Source organism: Lemur catta, chromosome 1 (assembly GCF_020740605.2).
Source record: "Lemur catta isolate mLemCat1 chromosome 1, mLemCat1.pri, whole genome shotgun sequence".
NCBI lineage: Eukaryota > Metazoa > Chordata > Mammalia > Primates > Lemuridae > Lemur > Lemur catta.
In genome coordinates this window covers 273047897-273058900 of record NC_059128.1, presented here as the reverse complement: position 1 = coordinate 273058900, position 11004 = coordinate 273047897, and the positions used below count along the sequence as shown (strand labels likewise).

At 35.5% G+C, this 11004-nt stretch overlaps 1 protein-coding gene across 1 annotated transcript; it reads right to left on the bottom strand.

Moving 5' to 3' along the window:
• Positions 1–2631: 2631 nt before the first annotated feature.
• Positions 2632–2832, bottom strand: LOC123642717 (keratin-associated protein 20-2-like). The gene has a single exon (XM_045558114.1). The coding sequence runs from the start codon at positions 2830–2832 to the stop codon at positions 2632–2634; it is 201 nt and encodes a 66-aa protein (XP_045414070.1).
• Positions 2833–11004: the final 8172 nt, after the last annotated feature.

Here is an 11004-nt window from a genome sequence, read left to right as displayed (position 1 = left end):
AATATGGAGATACCTTAAACAGATTCAAGTAGACCTACCATTTGATCCAGCAATCCCATTATTGGGCATATACCCAGAAGAACAAAAGTCATTCTTTAACAAAGACACCTGTACCCAAATGTTTATAGCAGCACAATTCACAATCGCAAAGATGTGGAAACAACCCAAGTGCCCATCAATCCACGAATGGATTAGTAAACTGTGGTATATGTATACCATGGAGTACTACTCAGCTATAAGAAATAACAATGATACAACATCTCTTTGGTTCTCCTGGAGAGAGCTGGAACCCATTATATTAAGTGAAGTATCCAAAGAATGGAAAACCAAGCATCACATGTACTCACCAGAAAACTGGTTTCCCTGATCATCACCTAAATGTACATCAGGGAAGGATACCAATTGGATATCAGACTGGGATGGGGGGTGGGGGGAGGGGATGGGTGTATGCCTACATGACGAGTGCATTGCACACCCTCTGGGGAATGGTCATGCTTGAAGGTGCAGACCCGGGGAGGTGGGGGGGGGGGAGGGGATGGAGGTATGACTACATGATGAGTGCCAGGCGCACTGTCTGGAGAATGAGAACGGACGCGCTTGGGACTCTGACTTGGGGGGATGGGCGGGACATGGACAATGTATATGACCTGAACTTATGTACCCCCATGATGAGCTGAAATAAAAAAAAAAAAAAATTCACAGAAATATACAGGTAAACATAAACTTCATTTTCTCACATGAATATATGAAATACACACATATGAAGAGGAAGAATGTTAATACAAAATAAAGAGTAAAACTTTTCTATAAGTTTAAGACTTTCCATTGATTTTGATTAATCAAAGTGGAGTATTCTGAATCTGAATTACTTCTTCCTCAGTAGTCAGAGATGAAGTTGGCATCTCTGATGTGAATATTGAGGGGGAGTCAGGAGACACAAGAGGAAGAGTCCAGTAGGTTGAGCTGCTCAGGACCAACCTTGATGGAGTCCACAGGACCAGAATATTACAGGGATCATAGAGGTTGCCATTATGGCTCATGGTGTCGGAAATGGAAGGTTCAGTCAAGTAGCAGAGATTCTGTTTCCTCAGACTGAATATCACCAACTGCACAGTGCAAGGCCTCTAAATACTCTATTGTTAGTTGCACAAACTATGAGCAGTGCTGCCTTGGTAATTCAGACTGGTCACTCAAATAAAATATCATCAACTAACACACAGGTGAATTTAGGTATTGTGTATATAATGCATTCATGTATTTTTCACTTGTATTAAAAAGTTATTAAATTCATCTTAAGAGTATTTTAGTTCAGCCCAATCTTACTATTACTAGGTTGGCCCAACAAAGTGATCATTATCTACATCACATCTATCATAGTTATAGGAGTTGGGTGAGAGAAAAGAGCTGCCCAAGCCCCAGTACTCCAAAGCTCCTGCATGTAGATTTCCTAAGGTAATACCATTGTACACTATGTCATCATTTCAACAATGAGACTCTGAAGATGAGTATATATAGATGTGTGCACAGCTCCAATTTCTCTTACTCTCCGAACTGAATTAATAGAATTCATTAAAATCACAGTTTGCTGTATTCCATCATTTAAGCAGATGACATTCCATCATTTAGACGATATTTACTGAGGGCCTACTATGTGCCATTCACTGAAGCAATGGATTACATTTTTCTATTATTGTCATTATGCTTCCCATTGTGATGTTTTCTCATTGATAGCCTTATGTGCTATAAGCTGTAGCAATGTTGCAAATTTTTATTTGAAAGTATTAAAATATTCCATAGGAGCTATATTAAATTGAATTATTTTACTTGGATACCTCCAATGTTGGGATGATGAACAGATACCTTCAAAATATTTGCATTGGGACAATGGGGTTTACTATCCCCATGACAGATGAAAATGTAAAACATCATCAGAATCTGCCAACACTGTGGTTATAGTCTGTCTGAGATATTTGAGTTAACAAACATTAACAGAATGGGTACATAAATAAGAAATAAATCAAATGCAAGATAATAAATTCACCCAGAATCCTACTGAAGGACTGACACTAAACTAAGAAGCATGGGAATGAAACAAGTGTTATTTTATAGGAAAATAGAAATATACATGAAGTTGGACTAACCTAAACATCATTGTCACCTTCAGGATGTTCTAAAGATACCATTCCCTCTATTTCTCATATTTTCTTCTCCCTGTCTGAAATGGTGTATTTACCAGTACACACACCAACACACACACACACACACACACACACACACAGACACATACACAGATGATGAAGATAAATCAATTTGAATGCAACAAATCAGTATTTTCAATGAGATAAATGTTTATTAAGATACATTTTAAATTTTCTCACCTAAGTTATTGATCAAAAATCAACAATTTAATGGCAGTACAATATCAAAGACAAAGCTTCTAAAAAAATCTGTGAAACATTTCAGATGATTTCAATGACTTTAGATGAGGCTTACAGAATATGACCTATTTTTTTTCAGGTACTTAAGGATGATGGTGACATTTTAGAATGGAAAAATGAATTATTCGTTTGAGTAATCATAGAGGCAGACTCAGGAAACACACAGGTGCAAGAGACCAATAGGTTGCGTTTCTCAGTAGAACCCGTAAGACCAGTATCTTCCATAGCAAGATGGGCGGCAGCAGCCATATCCGTATCTGCCATAGCCACAACCATAGCCACAGCCCAGGCCTCCATAGCCACAGCCATAACCACAACCGTAGCCACCAAAGCCACAGCCCAGGCCGCCGTAGCCATAACCCAGACCTCCATAGTAGTTGCCGTAGTAGCACATGGTTTCAGGAGTGGAGGATTTGGTTGAGCAAGGAATCAGCTCTTTCGGTTTGATGATCACCACCTGCACGTCGGTCCTTTTATATACACCCGCAGTGGTGGGTGGGACCCATCACAGGACCTGTTGATCACATGTTTCTGACTAATTTGCATTAGTACACTTCCTGAATCCTTGTTTCATTAAACAACAGCAGGGCTCTTATAAGCAAGATGACTTTGCTGTTGAGACAGCATTGCTATGATCAAATCATGTGCCCTCAATGTGTTTTTCTTATTTTTGTTTTAAAACCCTTGCTCAGACTTTGTTTAGCTTAAAATACTTGACTAGTTTTTTTTATCTAGTTTAATCATTGACTAGTTTCTGAATGTTGATTTTTAAAATTCTATCATTACTTCTGCTTATGTAAGAATTTTCTACAAAGAGAAAAATAACTTTCATCAATAATAGAGTTTATTCAGCAGAGTCAGGTAAGATTTTTCTTGTGCATTATTTGCTTTAATAAGTAAATTTTATGCAGGCATAAAAGTATATAGAATTGTATTTTGAAGCTTTATAAACATGTCCCTGGAATTTAGTAAACGTCAATATTCTGCCATCCATTCCCTTTCATATATATTGTTTGTAGTCACTGTTAGTTCTGCTGAATATTTTAAAATGAATCCCAGGAAAGGCAGCATTTTTCTTAAAAGTACTTCAGCATATATTTCTACCACAACAGGAGTTTAAAAAATATATATAGCCAAAATACCACTGTAACACCAATGACATTAAAAAAATTTATTTGGCATCTTCTAATAGTTAATTCATGCTCAATTTCCTTGATTGCTTCACAAATACATTTTTATAGACTTTTTTTAAAAAATTGAGACACACATTACATTTAGGCATGTCTTGTAACTCTTTTTAAAGATATAATAGCTCTTTTCCAAGCATTTCATTTTTTGAAGAAACTATATTATTGTGCTTTAGAATTCTTAAATTTTGGACATGACTGATTTATTCCTTGTTTTTTCTTTTCATATCTTCCTCTATCCCTCATGGTACCTGCAGGTAGATATAGAAGCTTGATGTAACTCTGGTTATTTTTATTAGTTTTGGACAAGAATGATATTTTATGGTCACTTTGTGTACTTTTTGTTGCATAATATTAGGAGGTCCATGGTGTCTGGTTGGCCCGTTGCTTCTCATTTAGTAATGGTGGGATTGCTCATTGGGTTCATGTTACAATCTTCCTCATCAACTTTATACCTACAGATTTTTGTATTTGTTGATCATTACCTAGGCCCATTATTATTAGAAGTTCTAAAATACTGATTCTAAAATTCTATCATTCCTTCTACATTTTCTTTTCTACAAAGAGGGGAAAAAACTTTCCTCAATAATAGAGCTCATTTAGGAAATAAAAATAAATACTTGATTCTTTTGCTTTTCCATTTCCAGAATAATGAGTGTATACCTTAGCAGTGTGTGAAAATAACATGTTTAAACACTATCATAAACTCATCGATGTTTTGATGAAATCTGCCGTCTTGATTTTAAGTGCACGATGCAGTATTGTGAACTATTGTCACTACGTTGTACAACAGAAGCCTAGAACTAGTCATCTTGCACAACTGAAATTTTTAACCATTGAACAATTCCCCTATTTTCCCCTTTCCCCAGGCCCACCATTCTACTCTCTGTTTCTGTGATTCGGACTATTTTAGATACTTCTTATGGATGGAATCATGAAGTATTTGCTCTTTTGTGACTGGCTTGTTTCCCTTAATATAATGTCCTCCAGGTTCACTCATATTGTCATATATGTCAACATTTCCTTCATTTTCATGGCTGAATATTATTCCTTTGTATGAATATACCACATATGATTTATACATTTATCTATTGATAGGTTGTTTCCATGTCTTGGCTATTGTGATTAATGCTGGAATGAATACAGGAGCAAAGATACTCCTATGAGATCTTGGTCTTAATTCCTTTGGATAGCCCCTGAAATGGGATTGCTGGATTATTAATTAGCTGTATTTTTAATTTTTTGAGGAAACTGTATATGGCTTTTCATAGCTGATGCACCATTATACATTCCCACCAACACTGTGCAAAGGTTCCAGTTTCTCCACATCCTCAATGATACTTGTTATCTTTTGTTTTTTGATAGTAGACATCTTAACAGGTATGAGGTGATAGTTCTTTGTGGTTTTGATTTGCATTTCCCTTATGAATAGTGATGTTGAACATTTTTTCATAAACCTGTTGGTCATTTGTATGTCTTTGGAGAAATGTCTGTTCAGGTCCTTTGTCCATTTTTAAATAGAGTTATTTGGTTTTTTGCTACTGAGTTATAGGAGTTCCTTGTATATTTTGGATATCAGCTGTATGGTTTGCAAATATTTTCTCCCATTCTGTAGGTTGTCTTTTCATTCTGTTGTTTCTTTACTGTGCAGAAGCTTTTCAGTTTGATTTGGTTCCATTTGTTTCTTGTTCTTTTGTTACTTGAGTTTTTGGTGTCATATCTAAGAAATCATTGCCCAGATCAATATCAAGTTTTCTCCCATGTTTTCTTCTAGTAGTTTTATAGTTACAGGCTTTACGCTTATGTCTGTAATCTATTTCAAGTTGAGTTCTGTGTTTGACATTAGAAAAGGGTCTCATATTTATAATATTCTTTTGTATGCAAATATCTCATTCTTAACACCATTTATTGAAAAAAAACTATTCTTTCCCCATTGTATATTCTTACTAGCATTGTCAAAGATTAGTTAACTGTATATGTGTGGGTTTATTTATGGATTTTCTATACTCTTTCATTGGTCTGTCTGTTTTTATGCCAATATCATAGTGTTTTAATTAATTGAGATATATCCATCAATTGCAGTCATTATTCTTTTTGATGTCACATTGTCATATCACAGGCTGGCAGAAAACTTTTTAATTTGGCCTATGTATTTTTTGATAGAACTCTAGTAGTATCTTTTATAAATTCATTGATTTATTGCATGACAAGATTTTCCAGGCTCATCTTTAATCTTTCCTGTCCTAGATTTGGAATAGGATTTCCATCCCCCCTTTTTTTAAGAGAAGCACTGATATTTAGAGATGACAATCTGACACTGATGTTGTTCATTGTGTTACTTTGTGCTTGCTCATATGCTTTTTCAATGAGGACAGCCTAAAAGTCTCTTTTTTAAAAAAAGAAGATAAAGATAAAAAATGATCATGAGTTCAAACTGTCAATTTCAATTCAAATTAAAGCTTAGAGGGCTTTCATTTAAGCTCTTTGATTTTGAAATAGATTCTCATTTTTCTTCTACTGAAAACATTAGTTCCTGATCAGAAACTTAAATAATAACCTTTTTCTACCTTCTCTCTCTCTCTCTCTCTCTCTCTCTCTCATATATGTGTGTGTGTGTATAAACATATATTTATGATACCAACATAGTCACAAGTCACACATAAGAAGATAAACTAAAGTCTCAGATTTTTTTCTTTCCTTCTGCCTTTAGTATATATTTTACTAGAAATGTAGAAGCAAAACTATGTTTCATAATTGCTTTGGCTTTTATATGTTAGCAGGTGAGGACAAAATTAGGCTTATATACTTCAGTTTGTTTATGATTTTTTAGAATCATTTTTAGTTTTTTATTTATATAGAATATTTATGTTTATACATTTAAAAATCTGCAATAATTACATTCAAAGAGATCTGGCTTCCATAAGTGTCCATATATTATCATCAATATATATATTTAAATTTTATTGTGTTTTATTTGTAATTATATCACATAATTTATATTATTAATAAATATTTATACCACAGGGATATTGTACACACACTATACTGTACATTATTGTTTTAAGTTAACAGTTTTTCATGGATACCATTCAGTCATAATATAAAGAGAACCTTTTTCTATTTTTTTATACAGGTGCAGAATATTCCCATGCCAGTTGGCTATAGCTACATAACAAACCACTGAAAAACCTGATAGCTTAAAACAACAGCCTTTTATTTATTTTCAGTTGGGCAATTCTGATTATCCAGGTCAGGCTTACCTGGTCTCAATTAAGCTTCCTCATTTTTCTTTTTTGTTTGTTTGTGGTCATTTTAGAGTGAATGGTTTAGAAAAACTTTGACTGAAATGACTCATCTCTGTTCCACTTGGTCTTTTATGTCCCAACAGGGTATGATAGGTATGTTCTTATGGCATAAGGAAGCATATGAGATGAGAGATATTAAAGCACAAACATTTTTTAAAAGCTTCTATTTACATCAAGTTTTAACATCCCTTTTATCAAAGTAGGTCATATATATGGCTAAGCCCATAGCAGCTGGATGAAGCTGACTGTCCCACCTAAATTGAAAGGACTGAGAATGCAACAATGCAATTAGTCTATCATTACTTCATTGTGTAATTGTAATATATTTTATTTAAAGTTATTTCCTTCATATTTAGTCAGTAGACGACAGCAGAAGTGACTATGTGCAGAGTGAATTAACCCCGATCAGTGTAAGGAATTAGGATGTTGTTATGTAAGGGCAGCATGGAGGAATATGCTTGAGATTCAGGGACCTCACTGGGGAATTCTGTGCCCTACTGTACCCAGAAATAATTGCGCATAAGAAATTGCAGCAATCATGGCCTAACAAGATCAGTGACATAGGAGCTCAGTGCCTCAAAAATGAAAGTCTGGGTCTCCCAAGTAGCAAAGAAACCTAGATCAACTGCAGTGCTGGCTGAGGGTGAGGAAAATCTATAACAGTTGGAGAGTGTCCCTTAGTGCTTACAGGAATCACCTGCTCAATAAATTACCCTAGCATGGGTCCTGGTCTTACTCTTTACTTTCAGAAAAATAAACAGAAACGTTGTTTCTCCCATACTCACTGAAATCTGCCTGCTCTAATCCCCTTCCAAATGATCTGAAACCTCTCCCTTCTTGCTCCTGTAATGATTAATTTGTATACTTCCCGTATTCAGTAATCTCTCCTTATAAGTCTGCCTTTTTACTGTATCTTTCCAAGATTCGGACAGCCCTGGTTGCCCTAGCTCTTTTAGGATCCCCTTAATCGCCACACACTCACCCTGGACCTGTTTTGGTTAGTATTCTCAGATATGCTAATTGGGTCCTCCTTGAGGTGGTCCCCTTCTATAGGTGAGTGGTTTGATGTTCATGTCTGAGTTTCCTGGCTTTTAGAATCATCAGAATTCTCTCTGACTTCCTTGCAGTTGGTCATGCATAGGTGCTCTTTCCACAGAGCCCTTGCAGCATTGGCGATTAGCCCCATTGACTCATGTTCTATTGGTTTAGTGGATGACTTTGAAAGCTGACAATATCGTTGTTAAAGATATTGTGCAAGGAATTTTTTTCCTGCCTGTTTTTGGAAGAAGATTAGGAGAATTGAAAGCTCTGATACTGTTATCATGTTGTCTGTATTATTATTATTTTTTTGGTGGGGTATGGAATTGGAAATTATTGTCGTCAAACTTTGTCAAATTTCCACAGCTGTTAACTATTGTCATATGGGCAAACAATCCTAACCCCAAATCAGGTTTGATAGTCACTGCGTATGATAAAATGACTGTGTGTAAATTACTATGCTGTTCCAAAGTCAGATTATCCTCTGTCTTTAATTGGCTATATATTTAATGTGCCTATGGTTATATCTAGATGATTTTACAAGTCCACCCTGCAATTTAGAATTTTCTTGTATATTAATATTTCTAAATATGATTTAGTTCACTCTCCCCAGCTAGGAAGTAAGTAGTTTAAGGCCAAAAATACATTTTTTTTAGGAACCAGTATGTAAAGTAATGTTAGATCTTCTCTTGTACTGTAAGAGGGCTGATATCAATGATAGGTGTGGACGTGCTTCCCATCTCTACCTTGGCTGGAATTTAGGGGTCTCCTTTTACTTCCCAGGTGCTCTATAAGTTCTGAAGGAAGGTGTTCCCTCATGGTCTTGATCTAAGGAAAGGAGCCACAAGTGTTATGGATCTTAGTCCTACCTGGTGGTCACCTGTAGGAGCCAGAGGTACCTTAAGAAGATGGAAAAATAACCCACTTATATAAACTATAAACTGTCTCCTCGAGACAACTGTGACACATGGTGTATTTCAGATGACTAAGTCTAATATTTGAAATGCTCTTTACTAGCACTGTTCAAACTTGGATGTTGGAAGCGAGAGATATTCAGGTGGAACATGGGAAATATAATGGCACCTTCAATTTACTAAAACCTAGTGGGATCATATTGAGGCAGTTCAGCACCATTCTATTCTCTCTCAAGAAACTGATTACACAGAACACTTGGCTAGCAGAGTTTGTGTTTACTTTCAGCCAATAAGAGGTGTTTGTGAGAGATTTGAAAGGTGGAAGAGACCAAAACAATATTATTGCTGTTGCACAAATGGAGAGATTTATGGCTTTTGGTAGATGTAAGGTGTTACAGCATCCTTTGTATATTTTCCTGTAAATCACTCACCTCAAGAAAAAGAAACCCACCTACTGAAAATTATGCTTTCCCCTGGTTCCTGCAATTTCTTGATTTGAAGTCTAGAAGAGAATGTGTGAGATAGTGAGGGTCTTCTCTAACCTTTGCTTCTGCTACACTTCCTATGGCCATTAGATATTATTTCCTGCTTACAATATATATACAGAATGAATTTAGTTTCTCTGATTAAACACTGTTGGTTAACACAGTGATATGTACCATGTTTCTCAAGATGAGAATACTGATAAGTAATATGTAAATAAATGAATGTTTTTAAAATTTAGAGTTAAGTCAATAGCAAGTTCAATGTATCCAATAATTTTTTATCAAAGTGGATAGTCCTAAAAATAAATTTGTTCATTTTTTTGTTTTCTCTTTTATTTTCAATCATAGGAGGTTTCTCACAGTACACTATTTTACTCTACTGATGAACCACATTCCCCTCAAACTACCATACCTACACAAGAAACTATTAATAATACAGTTCTGACACACAGTACATTGCTTACCAAAATGGTATACATACTTTATTCTTTCTTGTATCTATCTACCTTACTATATGATTTTGCAGCTTCTCCTAACAAGGGGTGGAGCCCATTTCTACTACTTAAATCTCTGCTGGCATTGATACTTGTTTTGGCCAATAAAATACATTGGAGGTACCATCTTCTAGAATCTACTTCGACAGACCTTACTTTCCTACTCACTATCTTGAAATCCTGCCACAGCTTGCATGAGGACAATTCTCACTCAAGCTCCTAGAGGCTAAGAGGCCACATGAAAGAAAACCAAGGCACTTAAGCCTATAGCCAGTCAAACCCCAAACATGTGAGGGATCCTCCTATGTCAGTATGCTGCCTACCTGATCTGAGGCTAGCAGGAGACATGTAAATGAAGCCATTCATGACCAGAAAACCTGCCCAGCTGACCACTAGACTCATGCAAATAGAACTGATGTAATTTTACCTTGTTTTTGCTACATTCAACAAGTCATGATAGTCTCCCTTAAGCTTGAGATTCTTCATCTCTTCGCTGCTCCTTCAAACCCTTTTTTTCCCTTTAGAGATTATCTTCATTTTTACATGAGCAGTGGTTTACCACTAAAAGCCAAAAGGTATTTTTCTCAGCTTCATGAGTTGCTGACAAAATCCCAATAGTTTAAAATTCTAAAATACCAGGTGTGACAAAGCTGGACTTTTCTTTCCAATATTTTTCAGTATTTCCTTTTATGACTCCATTTTTAAAACACTAAATATTTTCCCCATGGTTTCAAATTTATATCCTGAAACTATAACTGGAAAATGGAAATGATTGGATTTCATTTTATTTATAAAATTGCATTTTCATGAAAACTACTGAAGCAATTCCTTCAAGAAAGGCATTGTAGAGGAACATGAGTGAATTGATGAAAAAGTTTTTCCAGCTATGTATAAAAAGCAAGTTTTTCCTTTTTTCTTACATACTTTTAAATGTATAATCCAATTCTTTCATCAGAAATATCAGAGGCCTTCCCATATGCACTTGTTTTCTATATGTATTTATGGACCTAGGAATGTAGGCTGAAGAATGGTGGGGCACAAACCCTTTAATTTCCACTTCTGATAAATTCATCTTCCCCTCTGAGCTTACTCTGGAAGGATTTGAACAGTATCATTTGGACAAAATAGATTAATTTCAGCATT

Bases quoted from the DNA above. Each gene is read 5' to 3' on its own strand.
- LOC123642717 (XM_045558114.1), bottom strand. From the start codon at position 2,832: ATGTGCTACTACGGCAACTACTATGGAGGTCTGGGTTATGGCTACGGC.